Genomic DNA, 26838 nt, shown 5'->3' with positions numbered 1-26838 from the left:
TTAAATTTTATTTTAAATTCCAGTAGAGTTAACATCCAGGGTTATATTAGTTTCAGGTGCACAGAATAGTGATTGAACACTTCGTCCGGAGCTCATCAGGACAGGTGCACTCCTTAATCCCCATCACCCATTTTACCTATCTCCCACCCACCTCCTCTCTGGTGATCATCAGTTTGTTCTCTACAGCTAAGGGTCTTGGTTGTTTTCCATGTCCCTAAAGAAAAAAATAAATGAACTATTTAAATTATATTTACTTACCCGTTCTTTTCCAAGGTCAACCTGCAGCAAAAGCCAATTTTCCATAGGTTGGGTGGGGGGGGGGGCGCCCTGTCAGCCCGGTAGCCAAACTCCCATAATCACCATAGAAGAAGTCACAGAATCTCAGACTTTCTGTGACACAGCCTCCATCAGCCAGCTGCCTGGTGGACACCTGTGTACAGACCAGACCGGCTCAGGGTTTCCGAAAAGAACTAAAGTCCCAATCCTCAAATCCAGATCACCAGTGACTAGGTAACAATATTTAAAAATATATGAATAAAGATAGGCCATCAGGTTGAAGTGGATTCAGTGTTATTGACCTTAATTCTAAGTTCGGTTTGTGAAATATCTATGAGATGTTTTTTTTTTTTTTTTAATGGGGGGGAGGGGCAAAGGGAGAGAGAAAGAGAAAGAGAGAGAGAATCCTAAGCAGGCGCCACTCTCAGTGTGGAGCGAGACATGGGGCTCGATCCTACAACCCTGGGATCATGACCTGCACCAAAATCGAGTCGGACACCCACCCGACTGAGCCACACAGGCGCCCCTCTAAGAAGTTTTCTCAGTCATTTATTGCCTAGTCTCCCAAGGACGAGAAGTGTGTGCATGTTGGTCACTGATATATCCTCAGCTCCCTGAACAGTGCCTGAGCCATAGAAGGTGCTTAAAAATTCTCCCAAGTGACAGAGTTTATATGTGTGACAGCCACAGAGACAGATTGCTATTAAAAAATTACGTGGGGCGCCTGGGTGGCTCGGTCGGTTAAGCGTCCGACTTCGGCTCAGGTCATGATCTCAAGGATTGTGGGTTCGAGCCCCATGTCGGGCTCTGTGCTGACGGCTCAGAGCCAGGAGCCTGCTTCGGATTCTGTGTCTCCCTCTCTCTCTGCCCCTCCCCTGTTCATGCTCTGTCTCTCTCTGTCTCAAAAATAAATAAATGTTAAAAAAAAATTTTTAAACACATTTTCAGGGGCACGTGGGTGGCTCAGTCGTTTAAGCGGCCGACTTCGGCTCAGGTCATGATCTCACAGATTGTGGGTTCGAGCCCCACGTCGGGCTCTGTGCTGATGGCTCAGAGCCTGGAGCCCGTTTCCGATTCTGTGTCTCCCTCTCTCTCTGCCCCTCCCCTGTTCATGATCTGTCTCTCTCTGTCTCAAAAATAAATAAACGTTAAAAAAAATTAAAAAAAAATTACGAGCTCCTTTCTTGTTTCCAGGAAAAAAAAAATTTTTTTCAATGAGCCAACCATGAAAAGAGCATTAAGTATCAAGGGCATAAAAAAGTTTATGGTTTGCGGCGCCTGGGGGGCTCAGTCGGTTCAGCCTCAGACTCAGAGATCCAGCCCCGCGATCAGGCTCCACGCTGATCTTGGGGTCCGCTTGGGATTCTCTGTCTCCCTCTCTCTCTGCCCCTCTGGCGCTCTCTCTCTCTCTCTCTCTCTAAAAATAAATAAATAAAATTTAAAACAAAAGACGTATGGTAAAAGAAACCCCTAAAGCCTGTAGAGGACGTGAAGCAAGAAAGTGTCCCCTTAAAACATGTCCCAAGTGTCCCAGATGGAGCCTTTTCGCACAGGTGCCTCCCGCACTGGCGCCGAGCCCAGCTCACGGTGGTCTCCACTGGCCAAATCTGCTTTCCTACGACAGTAGCCCGCGGGGCAAAGCTGCAGCCCATGCGATCGCAGAGGAATTGGAAGGGCGAGCAGAGGAATTGGAAGGGCGAGCAGAGAGAGGAAAGCCGGGGCCCTCCAGCCTGCGCCCCAGGCCTCCGCGTGTAGGCGGGGTGCGCATGTGCAGCACGTGTGAAGCGTGTGGTTCCCCACTGGCCTCTCACACAGCGGAAGTGAGGACAGCGGCAGAAATAAACCCAAAACAAACAAAAGCCCCACCGCGGTTTCCATAGGTGACACGGAAGCTTTGTAATTTCCGCACGCAGCTCTTTGCCAAATGACTCATTCCAGAGCTTGAGGGAGAAGGACTGATTCCCAGAGCAACTCGCAGTTGTCATGATGGCAAAAGGCACGTCGGGGAAACACGAAAGGGGACGTTGCCTTTTTTCCCCGTGCCCAGTCGGTCCGCCCTGGTGCCTTCGGGGGAAGGAAGGGGGTTACAGGTTCCTGGTTCCTGGTTCCCGGGTTTATCTGAGCCTCGGTGCAGCGGGCCAGACCCCGGTCTCTGCAGCCACCTCTCCAAGCGCTACAGGACCCCCGGCAACTGGAGCGAGCAAAGCACATTGCAGACGCCGGGTCTCCCTGGCCTATATCGTGCCCATCTGCGTGTGCGCGCGTGTGCCTCCATGTGTGTGCACACGTGTGTGCATGTGTATGCGGGCAGGAGTGTGCACGCACCTGCGCGTGCATCTGAGTGTGTGTGGCCGGGAGGAACATTCTGAGAAAGAAGGGAGTCCAGGCCTGACCGCCAACAGTTATTCACTCTTCAATCTGAGGCAAGTCCCTAGAGTCTAAGAAAGTGTTTCTTTCATCTGCAAAAAGAGGGTAGTGTAAAACCCTCCGTTGTCTACAGAGATGAAGGTCCTCCCGAGACCGTGACTGTGCCATTACGATGCTAACCATTATTACTTTGGCGTTTCTTTTCTCTCTTTTCCCCCCAGTCGTGTCCAGTGGTCAGACTGCATGGTAGAACCAGGTGCCCCCCACCACAGGCAAGTGCAAGCCGGCTCCAACCCTTTAGGCGGGATATATATTGATATGCAGCTCGGTCAAGGTCTAGGTCATTTGTGTTGTTCCCACCAACCCGTCTCCTCATCTCCGGCTCACCTCCTGCTCGCCAGGCCGGTACACTGGTTCCCAACGCACCCCCACCCCAAACCGGAGAAGATGTGTGTCTATCGGTCGCCTTGAGAATTCTCTCCAAGCGTTCTCCGCGCGGTGTTAATAGCGGCGACTGAGGCGTACTGACCCCTTCTGGGCCGGGCGCTTTGCCAAGCACGCTACGGGGCCCCACCTCACTTAATCCTTCTGGTATATTCATCAAACTCAATAGCGTTCTCTCCATTTCCCAGATGAGGACATTGAGAGGAGAAAATCTGGCCCGAGATTGCACAGCTATTAAGTGGCAGAGCGGGGACTGGAACGCAGGAGGTCGGACCCCCAAGCCCTCCCTCCGAATCACAGCCACCGAGCTGAGCCAGCCGTGCGCCAGCCCAGCCCATGGGGGATGCGTGGAGTTTGGGGCAACAAGGGAAGAAATAAGGGCGAGGAAATCTTATTCCGGATGTGGAAGCCCTATATGAGGGCTAAAAGTCCTCTTTCCACTTTCTTACGAGTGTCTGTGATTTTTTTTTTTTTTTCCCCTTCCTGGCTCCCAAGGGGAAGAGACAAGGAGTCTTGTTACATGCTGTCCTCGGCACCATCCAGACTCTGTGCCTCTGGCCCCAAAGCAACGGCTGGGCTAACTCTTGCTGCCTCGTCGGTCCCTCCAGGGGGTGTGCGCAGTCGGGGATGGCATTCCCTCGCGGCTGTAAGTGGGGTGCACACAGCACAGCGAAGCTCTCCTGTGGGCCCCCGGCTAAGTGAGGGAAAACAGAGGTGTGCTTGGGTGACAGCCTGCTGGAGTGGAGCCCCATCCGTAGTGCTCAGTTCCACGCTGCATGTGGCCTCAGTGGTCCTCGAGCCACTGACTCCACCGGACAGGACCCTGAACCGGGGAGAAGAGTGCCCTGTGCTGCCCCAGCCCAGCTCTGCCCCCGGACAAGAGCTGCTGCTGTACGAAGCAGGGCAGGGGCGGCTGGGTGGCTCAGTCGGTTAAGCATCTGACTCTTAACGTTAGCTCAGGTCATGATCTTGAGGTTTGTGGGTTCGAGCCTCCCATCTGGCTCCTTGCTGACAGCATGGAGCCTGCTTGGGATTCTCTCTCTCCCCCTCTCTCTCTGCTCCTCCCCTGCTCATGCTCTCTCTCTCTCTCTCTCTCTCAATATAAATAAATATTTTTTTAAGTATAAACTAAGAAAAACAAAGGCCAGTGCAGAGAGATGGGTCCTCCTCCCAGATATGATACCAGCTAGCCCACACCAGCAAACTTCAGATTTTTCATTCTTAAAATGAATGTCGGGCTTGGGTTTCACGAACTCCAAAAATTCCCTTCAATTCTAAAACCCAAGGGTCCTAACTCCCTCCTCTCCTGGGCAGCTCTGTTCCCATTGTCCCCCGGGGAGCCAATGGGGACCTTCTGCAGGGGGGGGTGATCAAAGGGCTCCCGGGAGGCCGGGCGCCGGGGGCACAGGACTTGCGGAACAGAAACCCGATTGCTACATCAACTGGCAGAATGAGGAAGCGGCCGTCCCAGGAGACCTAGCCCAGAGACAGCTTCCACGGCCACAGAATTCTCGGGGCCCTTAGTGTGTCTCCAAAGGACAAGATGTGTGCCCGCTCGACGACAGGCGCTCCTCTGACAGCGGAGTCTGAGGCTCACACACCGTGAAAGTGGCTTTCCCCCCAGTTACGTACTCCATCATGGTCACTTATGATTAAATGAATTTAATAACACCGCCACACTACCCCTCCAAAACCCGAATGACTTCTTTCCAAATTTAAGTTGCTCAAACTATTGACTGTAATTAGCTGGTATAGCCACGGCATAATGATCTGGAGGGTTACTGAGCAGGGAGAAATAACCCAGTTTCAATGGGCTACGTTTACTTGCAGAGAGACAGAGAGAGAGGGAGAGAGAGAGAGAAAGAGAAAGAAGGTATGTTAGCGCGAGGCTTTACCCACTTACTTTTCAGTGTAAAATTTTCCAAGATGGAAGTAGAGATCGAATTGCCAGGATGGCAAAAAAAAAAAAAAAAAAAAAAAAAAAGACGTCGGGAAAATGAGGAAATGGATTTCACGTGGGCAACGGGTGACAAACCTTTCTTATGTGTGGTTCTCGGTAAGCAGGGGACGCTCAAGGTCACTGCCCACACCTTTTTCTGTCTCGCGGATGTTCTTAGAGCAAGGTCAGAGAGCAAATCATAAATGGGGGCAAATTCCAGCCGGGTCTTTTCAACCAGCTGTTTTGTTCTATGAGATGTCACAGTGTAACAGGATAATTGGAGGGTTGGGATAAGCTGGTGAGGGAATACGGGGTTTTCCGAAGGAAGATAAAAGCAGAGAAGCAGCTCCCAGCACTAAAGCTGGCTGTCCTGTTTCTTCAAAAATAGGTCCTCTAACATGGGAGAAGCAGACATCCAAACCTTCTTAAATCCCCTCGACTGTTCCGAAGAGAGCAAACACAGAGCAAACGCGTATTTCATGAAAAGAGATACATTCCGAAAGATCATAGCACCAGCTGCTTGGTCACCTCAGTGTTTTTGGAAAAGAGCTATCCAGCATTAAAGATTCAGGAATGTCTGTTGACATATTAAGGAAACAACCTCAGGGGACAGCTGACAAGGCTCCAAGAAGCATCACCAAGGGAACAGTGACGCAAACGCGTTCCGTTTTTTACAGGCTGGCACTGTGCCAGGCTTCCTCGCCTGACAGCTGATGTAATGCTAATCCCTATCTGGGTTAGCGTTGCTTAGATATCAACTCAAGCGACTCAGTCAGCTGCAATCAATAGCGAGCTCCTTTTATAGAAGATAGTAAAAAGGAAAAAAAAAAAATATATATATATATATATATACACACATACATCTCAGAGAGCAAGAACTACCCATTCCGGCATGCTAAAAACCTATCCATTGTGCCAAAAACGATAAAGGAAAAGAAAGGAGGGTCCAGTATAAACCCAAGAAGCATGTTGACCCATGCCAAGTGTCTTTTTCTGAAGTCCAGTTGTCCACAAAGGATAGTGCTATTTCACAACACAAGTTTTTGTTTTGTTTTGTTTTGTTTCGTTTTGTTTTTTTTTAAGCGTCACTGAAGAAGATGCCTCATTTCCAGCCGAGCTAAATAATGACGGGAGAAAACAGAAGACATTAGGTGGCGATGTGAAAATAATGCCTTTTTTCATTATCGAATAAATGGGCTGGTTCCTTTGGAACGACTGCATCAAATATTGTTCTTCAAAAAAAATTCTCTCTTCAAGACCACTGCTTTTCAATTATTTTAGAATAAATAATAAGAAGTATGCAAATTTTTTTTTAATTTTTTTTTTCAACGTTTATTTATTTTTGGGACAGAGAGAGACAGAGCATGAACGGGGGAGGGGCAGAGAGAGAGAGGGAGACACAGAATCGGAAACAGGCTCCAGGCTCCGAGCCATCAGGCCAGAGCCTGACGCGGGGCTCGAACTCCCGGACCGCGAGATCGTGACCTGGCTGAAGTCGGACGCTCAACCGACTGCGCCACCCAGGCGCCCCAAGAAGTATGCAAATTTTAATCAATCTCAGATTGAATGCCTGTGTCAAGTGCCCTCTATAACATGACGAGGGGCCACTTTTCATTTTCTCTCAAGCATTGCAATTTTAACTGTCCAAGAGTGATAAAAAAAAAAAAAAAAGAACTCATTTTAGCAGCTCACTTTAATTATACATATTCTTATCTATTTACTAGATTATACTTAGATGGAAGAGACCTATGTCGTCTTACACAGAAGACCAGTAGCAAAGCATCCTTGGTTCCAAGGTGCTTAATGTAAATAATAATAATAATAATAATAATAATAATAATAATAATAATAACAATCCGGTGGTGGGTGTCGGGGAAGGATGAAAACCAATAGAGAAAGTATAGTATTTTTTTAAGTTTATTTATTTATTTGGAAAGAGTGTGAGAGACAGGCAGAGAGAGAGAGAGGGAGATGGAGAATCCCAAGCAGGCTCCACGCTGCCAGCATAGAGCCTGATGCAGGGCTTGATCTCACAAACCATGAGTCATGACCTGAGCTGAAGTTGGACGTTTAACCAACGGAGCTACCCAGGGGCCCCAGAGTATTTTTAACAATAATGAAAGGAGGATAGTCGTGATAACAACACATGAGCTTCATGAATGAAATCCACAGGATGGCAGTGACACGAAAATGACACACTATTTATCTTTTACATGTCTATAGCACTTTGCTTTTAAGGCAGGTGTGGGTTTTTTCCCCTAAATTAGAGGAAGTTTAAGCTTCAGGGAATCTATAAACTGTACGAATTTATATGAAAGTTAATGGCCAGGTACATGTCGTTTTGGGAGAAAGCCTCCTGGCTTTCATTAGATTCTCAGAGGGTTCCAAGAACCCTCCCTTCCCCAAAGTTTAAAACTGATGCATTCGAAGGAGTTAAAAATCCTTTGGAAATTCGATCTCGATTATCCTTCACCTCCCAGTGAGATCATTTATTTACAGGTAGAGAAAGTGGGAAATTGAGAGGCTAAGTTGCTTGCCCAAGGTCAAGGAAGCAGTCTGGTCTGTTATTATCTCTGACGCTAGATCAGATGGCCTCCTTGAATGAGTTTCTGTGGCGTGTCCGTTAGTGAGGGAGGTCCCATTAGAGCCACGCCCGCCCAGGAAGGGCCAGAGGAGCTCAGAACGCCCGCTGATGACTCCAGCCTCGGTTCAAATGGTACACCTCCCTCTCCACCGTCTCTCATGCCCACCTTCCTTTCCCTCCCCCTACTTCTGTTACCCAAAGTCTCCTTTCGGTAAGGCCAAGGCCAAGCAGAAAACACAAGTGCGGTATTTCAACACGTTAGCAGTCTCCCACAAGAATGTAATCTTAGCATCACCTTTCTTTGATAAGGCAATGTTTGCTTGGGAATCTTGAAACACTCCATATCTGGCAAAAAGGATACAGAGCAGGAAACTAAGGCATACAGATATGAAGGAACTTCCCAGCATTGTAGAAAATAGGACGCAAATTTAGTTCTCTAGACTCCCAGGCTGACCTGTTCTAAGTTGACTTACACCAGCTCAGCCTACGAACAGAGCCCTGAGTTCTGGGAGAGCTCCAGCTGGGGGCAGAGGCCAGCAATGCATAGCACAGGAAAGTCAGTCGCAGCTTCCAGTAGGGGGTGGAGCAAAGGGAATGGTCTAGAAGGAATGAGAACGGGGGATTCTGTCCCTTGTTTACAGCAATAATATTTCATGTCACTTTAGAGTTATAAAATCATATTTTCTCATTGCAGAAAATTTGGACAAACACAGAAGTAACAAGAAGAAGAGAGAAAAAAAAAATACCCATAACCCCATGTCTCCCAGAGATCATCCTAAAGGAACAAACATCCTGGTTGTTAGGATTGGTGCCTCCTCTGAGTGTGACCCCAAAGTCACAACTCTTGATTTCTTTGTTAGGATAGTGTGCGCGATGAATGCAAGCCTCACAAGGGGGTTCCATAGCTCAGATAAGATTATGCATTTGAAAATGAGAAAACTCCTTCGCAAATCCTAAATGCCTATATTACACATATAAGGAATTCACACCACTGGCCTCAGAGGTTGCTTTGTGCTCACAGGCGCTGACACTATCCCCCTAAAAACACTGCTTCTCGTGTTAAGTCCCTGCTTTAGAACAGACCATGGATCCCTATGGCCTTTCATCCAAATCCAAGTGTCTCTGGTCAGATTTGTCTCAGTTCAGAACCCAAACTATGCTCGGCACCAAGTCTCCTCCATCCAAGTAAATCTTAACACCTTTGGCACACTTCTTGGTTGTTTTATACTGAAATTTTCCAAATGCCTTCCCTTATACATGACATTTGAGCCCACCTGAAAATGCAAATCACTTCGAATGCCTCATTTAATATCAGTTCCATCAAAGGGCGGCATGCTGGGGGATAGGGGGTAACCTATCCAGAACTAGTTTTATGCATGAGAATTACATGACATGTCACGTAAATTTACATCCACCTTCTGGTTTTTTTTCTTTTGCAAACTTTTATTTTCATTCCCTACCTCCTTTCCTAAAATGCTTAAAAAATAGATTTTGCAAACCATGGGACATGAATGTCATTTGTTGTGTGTGAATTTGCTAAGAAATAGGGTGTGCCGCAGCTGTTATTTTTTTACACATATCCTACTCAATCTGTCATGCGTTTGCTGTGTTTTATAAATATGTGTCATATTTGGAAATATATTGTTCACATATCTTGCATGTTTTCCATTCAAGGCATGCTAAAAATACGGTATCAGTTTGTCCACATGGCTTTCAAAACCAACAAGATGCCCTCATTTGAAACTCCCAACAAAGTCCATAGTCCAGACCAGGCGGTTATTATAAGACGTTTCCCTTCCCGTTTCTTCCGGGGCCACTGTTTGCCTATGTCTCTGAGTCACGTGTAGTTGTGCTTTACGCATCTCAGATACGAAAATATCTTAGGTGTGTGACTCAAAAGCTAGGTGGCTTACTCAGATGGCTTCATGTGCTAGAATGCATGTTTCAGTTGATACAGGAATACGACAGAAATAACGACCCAGGTTCCTTCATCACAGGACTGGTCTTTCTGATGAGTCAGCAACAACGCGCTGCGATAACACTGTTGGGGCCTTTCCATTAACTGAAAGCTCTGAGGTGTGCAAATCAGAAACTGACCTGGCTTCCAGATCATTAAAAACGCCTGTTTTCTTTCCTGCATCGAGAGTGAAGTCCTGTGGCTTCCCGGAGAATTCTGAACCCAGGCATGGCCTCGTATCTGTAATGGATGGCAGGGGGGAACTGAGGACAGGGTGGGAGACGTGGAGGGTGAAATTTAAATATCAGTTCTCTAAGAAAACAAAAACTCGGAGTGCTCAATTGGTAAAATGTCTGACTCTTGATTTCAGCTCAGGTCATGATCTCGTTGTTCGTGAGACCGAGCCCCACGTCGGGCTCTGTGCTGACAGCTCAGAGCCTGGAGCCTGTTTCAGATTCTGTGTCTCCCTCTTTCTCTGATCCTCCCCAGTTCATGCTCTGTCTCTCTCTGTCTCAAAAATAAATAAACGTTAAAAAAAAAATTTTTTTTTTAAAAGAAAGAAAGAAAGAAAAGAAAGCAAAAACTCACTTGTCCTTTCTAAGCCAGAAGGATAAGGCAACGGTTAAACAAGGAAAATGAGTTGGTGTTCTTCCGTTCTCTCCTTGTTAAATTACCTTCCATTTTATAAAGCACGTCTGTCAGTTTCTTTTAAATAAGGGCAAAATTAGCCTAAGAAATCCATACTCCGGGTCTCATATTTTCAACAGACACCATTATTACACTCTCATTATTTATTACATGTTTACTTCCTACATTAATCTGATCTTAACACATTATCAGACGACTGTTTCCTTGCAGGAGGGAAGCTCGCTCTGCAGGCGGTCTCCCCAGCCTGGACTGTATGTGTGTTTGTTTTGTGCAGCTGCACGGATCTGGCTAACTGAGAAGCAATTCTCACGTGACCGAGAATGGCCCCACACTCCTCCCTATCTCACTTCCTTTGTGTGCCTTGTAGAGACATGCAGGGGACCGTGCAAGCCAGCTGTAGAGGCTGCATCAGAGGTTCTGGACCTCAAGTTCAAGGTACAACTTTGGAGGAAGTGTGTAAGGGGCTCTTCCCTCCCCTAACGTGTGCACAGAGAACGCATTCCCCAGTTTATGGGAGAGACGTGGGTGCCTTTCAAGAACGCCTCACTGGTTATCGCCAAAACCAAAAACGAAAACAGGGGCGCCTGGGTGGGTGGCTCAGTCGGTCAAGCATCCAACTTTTGATTTCGGCCCCGGTCGTGATCTCAGTTTGTGAGTCGGAGCCCCGTGTTGGGCTGTGTGCTTGGGATGCTCTCGCTGTCTCCCTGTCTCTGCCCCCCCCACCCCCGGGCCCTGCTGATGCGCGCTCTCTCTCCCTCTCTCTCTCTTTCTCAAAATAAATAAATAACTTTAAAAAAGTAAAACAAAAACAAAAACGGCTCCTGGTGATGTGGTCACGCACCCGCCTTTTGAGACAGAAGCACTGTGTGATCCACCAGCTTCCCGACAGTCCGTGTCAGGGCAGTTAAGACCTTTGTCCCCACAAAGGTTTGTTGGTCTCTTTTTGCCTGTTCAGCAGACCTGCAAGGGAAGGCAGCTAGTACTTCCCTCCCACCCTGCTCCCCAGATAAGGGAAGCTCACACAGCTTTCTGAGGAGCAACTAGAACGGGAACCTAGATTTTTCCGGCTCATGTTTCTTTTAGCTCGTGTACTTTCTGAACCGTCACCTACCCACGCTTCCCTCCACCCTCCCCTGTTAAGACCTGCTGGGGGGAAAAAGTGACCTTTTTCAGAGTGTGCTCTGGAGTGCGCCTTCAAAAACACGCATTTATTTCCAATCGCTACATTCTCAGGACCCGTCAATTATTTTTACATTGTATGCCTATTGCTCCACTAAGTATGCATCAATGAAAATCATGCAGAAAACCTTGCTATCCACAGATTCTAAAATGATCCCCAGGGTCCCTCACCCTGGTAATATATAACCTTCTCCCCTTGAGTGCTAACAGGGCCTTGATTTGCATTCTAACCATAGAATGCAGCAAAGGTGGAAGGGTATCACTCATCCCTGTGTTTCATGATGGGAGTGGCGAAGGCGAAGGGATTTTGCAGATGTAATTAAGGTCTCTAATCAGGTGTCTTTGGGTGACTCACAGGAGAGATTATCTTGGGTGGGTCTGACCTAATCAGATGAGCCCTTTAAAAGAAAATCTAGAGGGGCAGAGACAAAGCATCAGATCCTCTCTCGCACTTGCTGGCCTGGAAGAAGCAAACCTACCGGGAGACGCTTGGGAGGAAATGAATTCTGCCCTATGAACTTGGGAGAGAAAGGACCCTGCGCCCAGAGGAGACCCCAGCTCCAGTGGACACACTGACTACGGTCTTGTGAGACCCTGTGCAGAGGACCCAGCTAACCGGTAGAAGACGAGACATAATAAACGTGTGTCACTTCGAGCTGCTGAGCTCATGGTAACTTTACGCGGCAGTAAAAACAAATACACTTAGGATCTGAGAAGCTAGCGCTCGACCCAATTTAACAAATGCCCGTCGAATCCAAGATTTGCCACGAAATAAAGAATTTTTTTTTTTAGCTTCTGAACTATTACATAAATAAGAGGTAAAGGTGATACGTAACACTAATAATTATACCATGGTGATAAAACCAGTCTTGTCATTTAGGAACAATAGCGACGGCAGTATTTTCTCCCTCATTCTCTCCGGGTCTCATACACACAGGTGCTCAACCGGCGACTTGCGGAAAGGTCCTAGTGGTAACGTTAGCAATCACATTGAGAATCACGGGATAATTATTCCATGAAGGCATTTTTAATTTCTCTCACGGCTTAGAGGGGTCATCTTGGAGAGGAAGAGTGGGTTCTGTGGGAAAATCACAAGAAATGCTTTCCCCGGAACACTAGGATTTCGAGAGTACACCCATCCTAAGCATGCAGACTCTTGGAGACAGTGCCCCAAACAGTACCTGTGCTAGCAGGAACTCAGTAAGCACCTAGTAGGTACTCGGCAAATATTGAATATACAAAAGTGGAAAATCATCTTCACTTTTTTTTTTTTTAAGTTTATTTTTTGAGGGAGGGAGAGGGCACAAGTCAGGGAGGGGCCGAGAAGGAGGAGACAGAGAATCCCAAGCAGGCTCTGCGCTGTCAGCACAGAGCCTGACGTGGGGCTCAAACTCACGAACCGCGAGATCATGGCTTGAGCCGAACTCGGGAGTTGGACACCTAACCGACCGAGCCACCCAGGCACCCATCATCTTCACTTTAAAAATGTCAGATGAAATGGTCTGGCTATGACACGGTCATCAGTGGGGTGGACTAGAAAGCTTAGCGATCCTTTCAAATACGAGCTTTTTTCGTAAAAGCGTGGGGTTTTCTTGCTATCATGAGGGCTGGTGAGCAGAATGCAGCGAGGGCTGTGACAGTAACCTGGCCGGGTGGAGATGTGTCCACCTGCCCAGAGTTGGTGCAACCACTGAGAAGACAAAACCGAGGAAACCAGGTAGCACCAACGGAGCTCACTGGTAGAAGGAACGGAGAATATGCACTTCTACGCGCAACCCCTCCCACGGGAAGCCCATTTTGCCATCAAATACAAAAAGAATATTAACGACACAGGATGGGGGTGAGAGGTCGGTTGTCCAAAGCCTCGGGCGGTGGCCGTGTGGTAACCATAAACGGGACGCCAAAGAGAAGCCCAGGCATTTGCTACGAGCTGTGTAAACTTGGTCAGGTCACTCAACCCACCACCCAAGCTTTGGTTCTTCCCATTGAAAACCAGAGATAACGACAGTGCCTACATCATAGCAAAACTGTGCCGCGCGACCGTGAGACTAAAATAATTCACAGTGGCGAGCCAGGGGAGGGAGGGCGCACAGTCAATATTCATGATTATTATTCACAGCGGTCAGCCTGAAAGGTAAATGGCAGGAGGGGCGGGTTGGATATTGCAGCGTCTGGGGAATGCTTCCCAATCTGCCTCTTATTCCAGAAAATTCCACGTTGGTCCCTTGACCCCACTAACACCAGTGCCAGCTGGTTTCAACAGGGAGTGCTGGGCCGGCAGAGGCAGCCCTTGTGCTGTGTGTGAGCTGTTGGCCTATTGTCACCGTCCTCGCCTGGGATGGTAGTGGCGGCGGCCCGGCCTTCTTTCCAGTCATGCCCTCCTCCGCCCCTGTCACCCCGCCCCCGGGCCCCATTCTCTCCCTCTGCTGTGCCCAACAGTGGCCTTCTGTCTCCTTTTTGTTCATGCTTCCGCTGAGCCACACTTACCCCAGTTCACGAGCTCTAGATCTGTCCTCAGAAGCCCCGGATCCCGGAGGTCAAAGCAGGACCAGGCTGGCTCACTGGTGGGCGCTGTGCTTCGCGGGGAGTCGGGGGCGGGGGGGCTCCTTAAAACTGAGAACAGAAAAAGCCCCTTTGACCAAGGTGAATTCAAAGCTCCCCACTTCTGGCCACGGCGAAGAAAACAATAATCGTGTGGAGAGGGGGCTGCCCACACTGTAGTGTCTGAGACAGGACCCGAGACCTTCCCGGGAAGGGGAGAAATCCTTTTTGGCTGACTCCCCTGACTCTGTGTTTCCTACAATTCTACAACAAAGATCCAGGAACATGAGAAAAGGAAACTGAGAAAATGTGTCCTGGGATCCAAATTTAAGCCAAGAACAGGACAATGTGGGCCAAATGGAAATGAGGCCAAGAGTACTTTCTTGGGGCCCCAGCTTTTTATTTTTTTTTTTTGTTTTGTTTTTTCACATGCCCAAACCTGTTTCACTGCTTAGTGTGAACGATAGTTCTGGGATACAGTTCACTACGGGAAAGGAAATTTAATTAGCTCGGGCAAGCTCACCTTCCATCCAAGGTCGACACAGTCAAATGGCACATTAACCGTGATTGCTGCCAATGGATTTGTGAAAAAAGGAATAGACAGAGGAAGGGAGGAAGCTGGGGGGGGGGGGGAGAGGGGGCGGGGGCACGGAGAGAAAGAGGGAGGGGGAGGCAGGTGACATACTTTAATTAAGAGTCATGGGGCGCCTGGGTGGCGCAGTCGGTTAAGCTTCTGACTTCAGCCAGGTCACGATCTCGCGGTCCGTGAGTTCGAGCCCCGCGTCGGGCTCTGGGCTGATGGCTCAGAGCCTGGAGCCTGTTTCAGATTCTGTGTCTCCCTCTCTCTCTGCCCCTCCCCCGTTCATGCTCTGTCTCTCTCTGTCCCAAAAATAAATAAACGTTGAAAAAAAAAAAATATTAAAAAAAAAAAAAAAAAAGAGTCATACTGACAGAGGTCAACCTACATCCTATGCAGAAAGCAACGGTCTCCCCTCCTTGCCACCCAGTCCCAATAAATTCCCAGATCACATTACGCACGTGCATGGACCGCTTTGCCTCACACGCTCTCTATCACATTCACAGGAATCTAAGTGATCAAAGTTCTATACTTAGGACTTGAAAGGTACCAATAACAACCCACGTTTGTATGCCGCTTTACAGTTCGCAAAACAGGTGCACTGTCATTACTACGTTGGGTTCCTCGTGACCGTGCCGGGGCGGAAGGATGCCACTGTCCCCGTTTTACAAGTGAGGACACTATGCTGAGACTTGCCACCGGGAGGAGGTCACAGAGTTACAAGGGTCCCAGCCAGGACCTGATGCTCGAACTCAAGACCTTTCCCACACTCTGGGAGAACGGTAGGGCCAAGCAAACACAGAGAGGGAAACGGAGGCACAGACTAGCGTAGTGGCTTGACAGATGACGCAGTTGGGAGCATTAGCCCTCAGTTAGAACTCTTCAGAGTTTCAGCTTACTAATGTTGACACGATTATCTAAGTTCTCGCGAGAAAGGCCGTATATCAAGAAAGCATCACACTTGGTAGGAATCGGAAGGATTTTGCCGTACGACGTCCTGTCTTCTCCATGTGCTGGTGTGATTATTTTGCAATGAATTATATGCATCCTATGAATAATGTCATTTCCAGAATAGAAGTAGAGAGCTCCAGGCCCTTTTACAATCCTGGGCAGAGAGTCTGAGCAATCCAGCTCATCTGAATCACCAGAAAGAGGCAAGTCTCAATTTGGAATCACAAAATAGATGATGCAAACGTTTCTCAGCCCTGCAAGGCGAGGGAAGCCTGGGCAGAACCAGGATCCGTCTGGAAGGCTTGGCTGCTTCTCTCCTGCCCGCTTTCCCTTTGACCGGCTGTGGCGTGTCCTCCGGGGCCCGTCCTCCACCTCGAAATTTCCTCGTGAGCTTGATAGTTCGGCCAGCCGGCAGGGCCGAACCAGGGACCTTTGTGCAAGGATGCCGTCTCGGGCACAGGAGAGACACATTCTGCTGACAGCTCCGTTCGGACTACGGCCCTTCGGCAAGGCCCCAGTCCCAATCACCGGCCGTGAGCACTGCAGGCTGTATGTGTTTTTCTCCTTCTGAGCCCTTTGGTTGCGCTTTATTGTTTTTCCTACTTAGAAATTAGGCTGTCTCCATGATGCGAGACATCCTTCCTTTCTAGAATTTCCAGGAAGCACATTTCCCTCCCACGTGTTAGAGTTAATGTAATTGAAACCAAAGTTTGAGGCCATTTCTCCTAATTCAGGAAAAGTTGCACGCTTGGCAATGCAAATGGAAAGAGACAAAAAAAAAAAAAAAAAAAAAAAACAACCAAAAAAGCTGGTAGTGGATTTTTGCGGTGTTTTTCTCATTTTGGTTGTGTGTGTATGTTTCATAAAGCGCGCAGGAGAATTAAATTCAAAACACAACTGCTGGGAGAGCTAGAAACTCTTGTAATTCATGTTGTGCATAATGCATTTGGCAGGCCCGAGCACAGAAATTTCCAGAAGTGTTTGCGTGGCAGCCGTGCTTAGCCAATTCACATTTTTTAGCCGTCCTGGCCAGCTGCCCAGCCTACAGAAAAAGTCTTGTATCTCCACAAGTTTGGCCGGCCTCTCTGACGGGTTTCCAAACTGCATGGCAACGTTGGATAAGCTTATTTTCAAGAGCCAAAAATCTCCAGCTACTTATATTGTTACCAAATACCAGATGTGCTTAATACAGAGCGAGCAGAGCCAAACCCAGGGTAATCAAATAACCTATCATTACCATTTTCTAAAAACAAAAAATGCAATTGGAACACCAGATTACTGTTTTTCTTTGTTTGCTTTACGCCCTATTACTGGAACCCCTGGGGTGTTGGGAACAGGGCTCGGGCGGGGAGGCCAGCTTTGGCAGCGCAGAAGACGCTGTTTACAATCACACCCTGCACATCTGAAACATGTGTGAGAAAGTCAAGGCCCCAGCAGATTTCTTCCAGCCCCGCCGCCCGCAACGCCGTCCCCGGCACACCCCCCCCCCTTTCCCCGGGGAGGGGCTCTCGCCACCGCCCCGGAAAACACGGCAAAGTTGAGGTGCGCCGGGATTTGACCTTGAAGGAGAGGAATGTAGAGGGAGACGGGAGGGTAAGAGCGGGGACTTCACAAATTAGAGGGGATGCAAGAGTTGGAAGCTGCTGCAGCGGCTGCCGGAACAATGCACGGAAGTCCTGAAGGGCTTGAAGGCACACGGGGATGCTGCGTGGCTTTGTCAGAGGTCCTGGCTGGGCTTCAGCTGGTAGACCTCCGAGTATTGAACACAAAAAGCTCCAATTCCATTTTCCCCTCCTCTCATTGCTATAAATTCCTTCTTTCTCCTTCCCTCTCTCCTTCCTTCCTTCCTTCCTTCCTTCCTTCCTTCCTTCCTTCCTTCCCTCCTTCCTCTCATAATTTTCTGGGAACACCGTGGGAAGAAAAGTGTGGCTGCCACATCCCCTGTTGCTCAAACCTCTAGGCCTTCTGTTTTGCTAGTCCTGCCTCCCCAAACTCACAGGTCTGAAGACACGACAAGAGCAAACATGCTTCGCACCCCGAGGAGGTTGGTGACCCCGGTAAATGGCAAGCATGAGCAGCAGGGGTGGTTAGAGACAGAGATGGCATCTTGCCATAAGAAATTGGAGAGCCAGTAATGATTCCGAAAATATCTGTGATCTGCATTAAGACAACTGTATAAATAAAGAACTAAGTGACTCGACCCTTGGAGAGCTGTTTCGAGAAAACCGTTCCTAAAAACGTATCACAATCCAACTGGGCCTTGAGGACCTCGGTGCCAAGCCAAACTCAACGAGAAGATGCACAAACTCAACGAGAAGATGTTTTCCTTAGTGTGGAGTCATCGGGGGGATACGCCATGAACTTGGTCTAATGAGCAATGAAATGCTTTGAAAATATTTAAGTGGATGTGTACCGTAAAATAACGTGGAACGGGCGTCTACAATACCTTTTGAACTTTCCTCCTGGCTGTCCTCACACGTTTTACACATCGGGGGTGTTGCTGAAAACTTGAGTGTGAATCCATATGCTAAGTGGAATTAGGTTTTAAATATTCTAGGGATACTCCTGGCACTGGGGAACCCCGTATCCGTGAAGAAGCCACAGAGAAAGTCAGTACCTACACCGATGGTCTCCGCTCTGCTTGGACGTCCCCCCCCGCCCCTGCCCTCGGTCTGTGAAGAGCCTTTGAGGACACGCATCAGCAGCGCCTTGCTCTCATTGCTGGGTCAGGGGAGGAAAGGGCCGGTCCTGGGGAAGGGTCAAGGGCAGGCTGTTTTGTTCTCCGGCAGCAAAACAGAGCAGGCGAGAGGAAACCACCCAAGTGATGAGCTCTGCAGAGGACAAGTGAAGCCTGAGTCTAAACACAAACGTTGAGGAGCTCATCTCCTTGGAGCTGTTTATATTACATAACTCAAATAAACACAGCAGCGCGAGATCGGTTCCCTTGGCGAGGGCCAGGACCACAGGGCCGAGAGGCAGACAAAGGGCGTCTCCTCCCACCCCGCTCAGAAACGAGCTTCCTTAAAACAACGACCCGACTAGAGCAACACTAATAACACACAGGGACACACCAGCAGGGTTTAGCAGGATACCCTGAATAAACTAGACCAGGGCCACTCTAATGAGGACCGGAAGGTGTCTTTCTTTTCTCCGGCTGAGCAACAGACCCTGATCAGAGCGAGAAGAAACAAAACTGACCCTGGAATGATTCTTTGCATTTGCAAAGGAGGGAAGCCAGTCACCTGCGGTGGTTCTCTCAGTACTCAGAGCCGCTGGCAAACAAGGGAGGACCACAGTGGCTACCTGCCCAGGCATCGGAGGGGCAGCCGACCTTCTCAGACTTCAGCCCTTCGCCGCCCCGAGGCAAAACAGGGGGGTACCCCAGCCTCTGGGAAGCATCGGGCAGTTTCCATGGCATCTATGTGAAGAAGAAGTAGAAGAGGAAGAAAAAAAGAAGTTTCCAACTCGGTAAATGAGCACAGGCGCACAGGCCCGACGTCTGAACGAAATCAGAGAGCCTTGAAATTGAGAGCAGGCGAGAACCTACTGAAACCTTCTTTTTCGTCAGTGGCCTGCAGTCTCCTGGGACACAAGCCCTATCGTATGCCAGGGGACAAGAATAGAACCAAAAATTGAGAACACAGCCCTTAGCACGGGCTGATGGCATTGGTTGCCAACAGTTGCCCCATTAGTAGGCTATGGGGACATGCTAGGGAACATTTTCTCTGCGAGGCTTGTGTTTAAAAATATATCTTGCTTCAGAGCTGGCCCTAGGCGTGGCTGGGGAGTAAGAGCCTCCTTTTTCCGTGCTGAGAAGGTGCCAGTCACTCTGTGATTCACTGCCGATCCCTTACCCCTCTGAGCCTGCCCCTTACGTGCTGTGTGACAGTCACCCAGACCTCAAGCTGGCCCGTGGCAAGTTAATGTTTCAGACGATTCCTGGATGGAAGCCACGCTCCAGGATTGCCCTCCCCCATGAACTTGCTGGATGCACGCAGGGCCAGGGCTGAAAGACGGTGGTCAATACGAAGGGCTCTGACCTCTTCTCACCCTGTGGATGTGTCCCTGGAGACATTTCTCTCTCCATTTCCTTATTCCCAGACGGAGGCAACAGTTCCTGCCCACGTCCCAAGGATGTTTAGAAGTCATGGCTAACGGAAATGACCGAGAAGCTCTTGGCAGATGCCCAGTTCAGAATCGCGTGCTGAATGATGGCCTCCCTCACCCACCCTCTGTACCGCATTACCTACGTGCCCTGCTCTCACCGCTCTGCTGACCGCCCTGGGGCGCGAAGCCGGTCTGCCCAGAGGTCCTGGGGTCCGCTAGAGAAGGTCCCCTTTGCGGGAACCACTGCCATCCCCGCATGGCCGAACTCGTATTCCGGGTCGGAAACAACAGGTGATAGATGAGCTGCAAAAGGCTGAAAGGCTGCCAGCATCCGGCCGCGGGCACCCAGGGCTTGGCACCCCTTCCCCCAGGGGGGGTGGAAGTGAATCAATCGACATGGTGGGGTCAAGTTTGAGTGTGCCTCGGCGAAACCCTGGGGACCTCCTTTCTTGAAAAACAACTGGGACAGGGTGACAGCTGTTCAAGGATGCCAAAGAAAAGGGTCCCCCGGGGAAACCTCCCCAGGGAAGTCTCTGCCTGCAGGAGGCTGTGAGTGACACAGAAGACAGTCGGCAGGAGTGGGCACAGCCCGGCCCGGGTGAACTCTCTGGGTGGCCAGCGATCGGAAGCACCGTGCACGTGTAAAATCTGGCGGTAACCAGGACCGCGGTGGCAGCGGTGACATTGACTATCACAGACGGTGGGGCCTATCGAACCGTAGACCGTTCTGAAGCTGTGGCCCCTGTAAGGACTTGGCTGCAAAATGGCTACCATATTGGAATCGTCACAGCTCTTTTGGCCTTTATTTTTATTTATTTGAGAGAGAGAGAGAGAGAGCAGGAGAGGGGCAGAGAGAAAGAGAGAGAATCCCAAGCAGGCTCCGCACTCAGCATAGACCCCAACATGAAGCTCAACCCCACGACGGTGAAATGACCACCCAGAGGGACCACGTGACCCTCCCCGTTTGCACATGGGCCGCCGCCTCTGAGGCAGGCTGGGAGAATTCCTTGTGTGGAAATCACCGGACTTCGATCCCCAAGACCTGGATTTGACTCTGGGATCAACCACTTCCTAGCAGTGTGAACTGGGCCACAGCAGCTAACCTTTCTGAGACTCAGTGGTCCCATCGATAAACTGGAGCAAGCGATGCCTCACCTCGGGGAGGTGAGGGGCCGTCAGAGGAAGCACGCAGCCCCAGGAGGTGAGATAAATCAGCAAAATCTGAATCTGGGTACAGGCGTGACCTCTTAGCTTCGGAGGCGAGAAGCCTCACCGTCACCTGGCAGGTGGGGGCGGCTGGAGGCCTCGGCCTCGGCCTCGGGAGCAGGCGTCGAGCCCTGGAAGTCAGCCTGCCCACCTCCCCCTGAGAGCTGGCAACAGGGCCGGAACAGGATCTGTTCGTCCCCTGTAATCCAGAGCATTTGCCACCAGGTTGCAGTGGCCTCTTTGACAGTTTCGCAGGTGACAGATCTTCCTCCATGTTCTCCTGGGCCCATCGCGCTCCCGACCGCAGAGGGGACGCGCCCTCTTTCGGGTCCCCAAGGCCCCCCCCCCCCGACCCAGTGGAATCGAAGGCCCCCAAAAGAGCGCAAAGGGGAGTGCCCTGTGCACCAGGGAGAACGAGCCTCCTTGTATTCTTTCTAGATGAATCTCCGGGCCTGCAGCAGCCCAGGGCGCATCCCAGACCTGCAGCAAACCTGTCCGCTGCGGGGCTGTCTCGACACGCTGTTTGGAAAGTCAAGATCTTCAATGTAAACTTTGTTCTCCCTTTCCTTTCTTCAGGGATTGATTCACAGATGCGGCTTCGTGCCCCGCTTCCTCTCCACGGCTCCGGTGCCGAAATCCGAGGTCACACGACATCGCTGTCAGAACAAGTCCATGCCGCCGCCGTCCTATCCGAGAGGCCCGCGCCGGGGCGGCCTTGGCTCCTGAGCCTGCCCTGGTGCAGGGTTCTCGGTGGCACTATTTTTGGCAGATTTTTTTTTTTTTTTTTTTTTTATCCTTGCTCTTTATCACAAGCCTGTCGGGCAAATGACAGAGGAATTGCAAGCTTGAATGGGCTTGTCTGACAGGCCAACTTTCATCCCGGGTGCTGCTGCCTGACTTTGAAAAAGGAACTCTGGGCAGAAGAGAGTAATTTCACACTGATTCCTCGCCATAATTTGCTTTGGGGTTGAAAACGTCGCGTTTCAATCATCCCCGCTTCGCGCCGCAGGGGAGAAGAAGGGCCACGCGTGCAGGTGACGCGTTTGCCGCGGGCCCGCACCGAGACGACTGCCTGGCTCTGAAGCCAGAGCCCTGAGACACACAGGCAGGCACGCCAAGGAGCTCTCCACCAGCCACAAACGAGTGCCTTCGGAGGAGCCCATGAGAAATGGGTTCTGGCAGAAAGAGAGAGCCGCCTAGGACGTGGAGCCTCATATCGGACACCTCCATCATTCAAGAATCCATTAGAACGTCTTTCTCCCCCAGGCCCACGTTCCACGGAGGAGTTGGGTGGCTGTAGGCAAACCGCAAACGTAGGAGGGTCCAAGACAAGCGTGCTCAGCTCGGACAGGCGTGAGCTGGGAGGTACGGGAGGGAAGGGGAAAGTGGCGTCCGGGCCAATGACAGCTGGCGAGGCTGTGCGTGAAGCATCCGGGGACAAGGACAGGGGCTCATGGGGAGGTCAGGGGATGTGGTCGTTCCCAGGTCAGCAGCAGGAAGCGGTGACTTCCCCCGCGTCATAAACCGTCCTGTCCTTCGCCACCTCTCGCCACGCTTACTCAAGAGGCCACACTGCCTGACACCTGCTGATTTTTCCTGGGATGGCTTCGAAATGGTTCACGTCCTTAATCTTGCTCCTCAACTGGATTGTAAGTTCTCTGAGGTCAGGAACCCATACCTAACCCTCTCTGCGTGCCCCGAAGCTCCTTCCTAGGGCTGAGCACAAACCAAGACTCAATAACCGCCCGGAGTCTATCGGAGACTTTCACACACCGCTGACAAAGATTCAGCGGTACTGGAGGGTTTGAGCCGGGATCAGCCAGCGTATTTCTCAGCGAACGAATCCAAGCTTGTTCTCAGTGGGACATCAGGCTATTGACGGTCTATCCAGCCAGACTTTTGGGCCTTCTTGGCCACGCCTCACATGCTGTAGACTCCAGCTGTGTGGAACCGAATGCTCTCAGCGCCTCTGTGCCTTTGCACAGGCTGATCCCTTGGCCTGGCTGCCCTTCCCTCATTCTTCCATCCGTGGACTTGGCGTTTCGGCTCCAGGTCAACCCGCCCCTTCCCGCAGGGCGGCCAGCATCCCTTGGGCAGAGCTGGTGAGGCCTCCGCCTGTGGGTCCGGAGTACTTTCCGGAGGCCTGACGGGACAGGTGGCCTGGTGGCCCTGCCATCCGGTTAATGCTGTCTGCCTGCCCGATCTGCCCCCTTCGTCATCTCTCAACTTTGGCTCTCGGCGCAGCGCCTGGCACTTGGTAAAGGTTTATCGAATGAATGTGTCTCCCACATTTGGCCTATCATGGCGACGGCAGTCAGGGCCCAGCAGGTCATGTGGGGACACGGCAAAAGACGTGAGACCAAACAAACGCTTCGGAGGGAAGCAAGGCCCTGGGGCCCTCCCGATAAGCTGGGGCACCTGGGACCAACCCCCAGCTGTGAGGTTGGGGGAAGTGACACTTGCTTTCCGGAGCCCCAGCCTCATCTCGGGACCTCACTCCACCTTGTGGGGTTTCCAAAACGTCATGCAACCTTCTCATGGCCTTTAGTGACACGGCCGGACCGGGCGATTATTCCTGGTCTCCAGCGATGGGTGTGGGGTGTGACCAGGCAGCAGCAGTGTGTCGGGCGGAGAGGGTGGTGTTGCCCCTGGATGCGGGGGAGGTGGCGAAGATCGTGGACTCCAGCCTGGCCTCACGCCCAGCCCCCACCCCTGCCCCGCCGTGCGACACGGTGGGAAGGCCTCAGCTTCCCCGCGCATAAAGGGTGAAGCAACCCCCACGGGGTCGTTCAGAAAGTCGGGCAAACGGACGCGTGTGAGCATCGAGGGGGATGCCCGGCACGTGACGATGGCTCCCGAAAAGCCAGCCCCCGTCATTTGGAACCGGAAGATGAGTGTCACATCTGGCTTTCTCCACTTGCAGGCTGTGGGACCTGAGTGGGTCAAGGTGTCTTACCTCTCCACTCACATTCTCTGGTTCCTGAGAGGAGGGCGGGACTGCCGCCCTCACTGGCTGTCTTGAGACGCAAGGAGATAGTGGGAGGGAATGTGCTTTGCAAGCCACGCGTTTTCCTGGGGTAGCTGTGAGTTGCCTGTGCGAAGGCATTGAGAGGCGAGGAGACCTTGGAGATCCTGCCACCTGAGAGCTACCCCTTAATGGAGACAATGACCGTCTAGTAAACAAACTTGTAATTTCTGGAAAGCGCATGCTTTGACAGCCACCTGGGGTTGGGGGGGGGGGGGGAGGTCTATTAGCGACCCGTAGGCAAAACTGTGACTCTCCCAATGCAAAGTTCGAGTCTGAGGGTCCACTTGGCTGAGCCACGGTTCCCAGACATGTAGTCAAACATTATTCTGGACGTGTCTGTGAGGGTGTATCTGGATGAAATTAACATTTAAATCATTGGACTCTGGTCCAATGTCCTCTATAATGTGGGTGGGCCTCATCTAATCAGTTGAAGGCCAGAACTGAACAAAAACCTGACCCCCACCCCCACCCCACACACACACCCATCCCCATGCAAGAGGTAATTTTGCCAGCAGACTGTCTCTGGACCTGAACTGTAGCATTGACTCTTCCCTGGGTCTCTAGCCGGCCAGCCTACTCAGCAGACTTTGGACTTGCCAGCCTCCATAATCACCATAATTGTGCTAATTACCTAAAATCTCTCTCTCTCTCTCTGTCTCTCTTACACACACACACACACACACACACACACACACACACACACTGTTGGTTCTGTTTCTTTGAAGAACCCTAATATACCCATAAACATTTGGAGTCCTCAGATAGCTTTAAACTATAAACTCTAACAGCTCCAGTGAACACAGATTTCCCAGGGAGGCCAGTTTCAAACACTAGCCGATCCTAAGCATGACTTTGTCCTGCCTCGCCTGTTCCCTTCCATGGAAACCACACATGCCCCCTCCTTCTGCTCCCTGACCGCCCCCGGTGCTTACCCAGGAGACCCTGCATGGTGTCCCGTGCTCTCTCAAGGGAACCGTGACTATAATAAAATCTTTAAAATTTCTCAGTCTCTCTCTGTCTTCACCTGCACCTGGTCTTTCCACACCTCCCCCAAGGTCATGTGATAAAACAGACAGTGACTGCAGCCCGGCCCTAGGGGAACCGTGGGCCAGCCTCCAGGGATGGGCAAGTAGGTTGTTTGGCCCCGTCACGTGATGCCCTGCTAGATGCCAAGGTACCACACTGTGAGATCGAGGGCTGACAGAGAGGCAGTCCACTTCTCAAGCAGCCTGGGCCAAAAGAATCGTTCCTTGCAGAGAACGGCACTCATCATCCTCATATAAACACGATCTGGCCCTCCAGAGAGCCCGAGTGAGCCATGTCCCCAAGTGAGAGCAAATGTGCGTCCAGAGGAAGCGTATTTACCTGCTCGCTCAGGACCCACAGCAGCCTCGGCGCCCTGTTCCCGTTCCTGTCTCTGTTCCTCAGGGCGTGTTCCTGAAGCATCTGTGTCTGAGAGCTCATTCACCTCACCTGCGGGGAGAGGAGGGCGGTGACCTCCCAGGAAAGAGTTAAATCCCCCTGGGTGACTCATAAAGTCACAGAACCGTACAGTTACAGAACCTGAGAATTTCAGAGCCTGGAAGGGAGCTAACGGGTCATCAGGGTCCAACACCCCTCATTTTGAGAAGGAAACAAATAATCCCAGCTGAAACAAAGACTCCCCACTCACCTGCAGTCCCTATTATGGAGTCCCAAGCGAGGGCTAATTTGACCGTGGAATCGGAGAACAGCTTTGACCGGCAACCAGAGTTCATTTGGTGGGATTTCTCGCTGACTGAGTAATTGATGCAAGGGTGCATCCCCCCTCTGTCCCGGTTGATCTGCCTATTGTCCCCGTCCATCTATCCCACACCCCACTAAGAACCGAGGCAGGGACAGGAGGAACACGGCTTTGGTCTGCTCTCACTTCCTCCTCCTCCTCCTCCCTTTCGGTTCTCCTCTCCGACTGAGGCTGAAGACTGAAGAGTTGTGGGAGCCGGCTCAGCCCAGGGGCGGGTGTGGAAGAAAGGCCAGCAGCAGCCAGTGTCACGGTGGCATCTTTGAAACTCTCCGCGTCACTCACACGCCCGCGGTTACAGGCAGGACTGCTTGACAGAGCGGATGTTAGAAGGCACCTGATGAAGACACCCCAAATAATAAGGGGCTGAAAACAAGCGCATCTCTGGTCTTCAGGATGTCTTCCGATGCCAGGGCCGGGGGGCCGCGGGACGGCACTGAGGATAAACGTAAATGAACCACCGTCATTGGGGGCCGTGCCTTCCCCATTCCCCATGGCCAGGAAAACTACCCGCCAGGCCCCTGCTGGGGGTCACTGAGTTAAACGCGACAGCTGCTTATGAAAGGGCCTGGGTGAATCCACGAGATCAGTAATGACGCTGCTTTTTACAGGAGCTAAGAGAAGGGCAATTAAATCTTCCGCTTCGGGCCATATAAACTGATCTCCACAGGAGGGCAAGAATTAATTTAACTCCAAACACACAGGCCCGCCCAAGCCCTCCGACAGCCTTGTATAATGGACCCAGCGCATGGCGGGGAAGACAGAGGGAAGGCAGCAAGATTTGTTCCAAGCACCAGGTATTAGCCAGCACACAAATCAGGAGCTTGAACTTGATGGGCCTCAAGGCTGATCCAGTGTGGCAAATCCTGGGCTTCTTACGGCTTCTCTCCGTACTTGGTTTATTACACACAATCTGTACAGGGGCTGTTTCCACACTTAATGGCAATCCTGAATCACTATCTATTTCCCATCTTCGCCTGCAAAATAGCAACCCAGAGCGAGTGCTGCACCATAAATACTGGGCCCCATAAAGCCACTGCTGTATAGATTTGCCTTTTTGTGCGTGTGTGTCTGATTCACTCGCGCTTTGGCCGCCTTCCAGGCTCTAGGAGAGGAAAAAACCATCCCGAGCATCCCAACAGCCTCATTTTGATCTGTGATACTGAGCAACTCATTTCCACTTCACAGGCTCTGCTGAGCTGTGCCACGGAAAGACAAATCCCAGACGTGGAAGGGGCGGGAGGCGGGGGAGGG

The 26838-nt window shown here is 50.8% G+C and overlaps 1 protein-coding gene and 1 long non-coding RNA gene across 10 annotated transcripts; one reads left to right on the top strand and one right to left on the bottom strand.

Annotated features, from left to right (window-relative positions):
- LOC121023242 (uncharacterized) lies at positions 1 to 25733 on the bottom strand. Of its 9 annotated transcripts, none has more exons than XM_040465000.1 (6): positions 25477 to 25733; positions 25170 to 25277; positions 13882 to 14007; positions 9708 to 9830; positions 361 to 430; positions 1 to 214 (listed from the first exon to the last, which is right to left on the bottom strand). In XM_040465000.1, the coding sequence occupies exons 1-5, from the start codon at positions 25646 to 25648 to the stop codon at positions 408 to 410; spliced, it is 552 nt and encodes a 183-aa protein (XP_040320934.1). In that variant the 5' UTR covers positions 25649 to 25733; the 3' UTR covers positions 1 to 214; positions 361 to 407. The 9 variants fall into 9 exon arrangements, 7 of the variants coding, with proteins under 7 accessions (XP_040320934.1, XP_040320931.1, XP_040320935.1 ...); XM_040464997.1 differs by having other exon boundaries at positions 9708 to 9807; XM_040465001.1 differs by lacking the exon at positions 1 to 214 and having other exon boundaries at positions 258 to 430.
- Positions 18974 to 24810, top strand: LOC121023244 (uncharacterized). Its single transcript, XR_005787321.1, has 2 exons — positions 18974 to 20771; positions 21353 to 24810. It is a non-coding gene; the product is annotated as an uncharacterized LOC121023244 (long non-coding RNA).
- Positions 25734 to 26838: the final 1105 nt, after the last annotated feature.

This window comes from Herpailurus yagouaroundi, unplaced genomic scaffold, assembly GCF_014898765.1.
Source record: "Herpailurus yagouaroundi ecotype Mexico unplaced genomic scaffold, PumYag 530, whole genome shotgun sequence".
Taxonomy (NCBI): Eukaryota; Metazoa; Chordata; class Mammalia; order Carnivora; family Felidae; genus Herpailurus; species Herpailurus yagouaroundi.
Note: the sequence above shows the minus strand (reverse complement) of the source record. Positions and strands in the feature narration are given on the sequence as shown.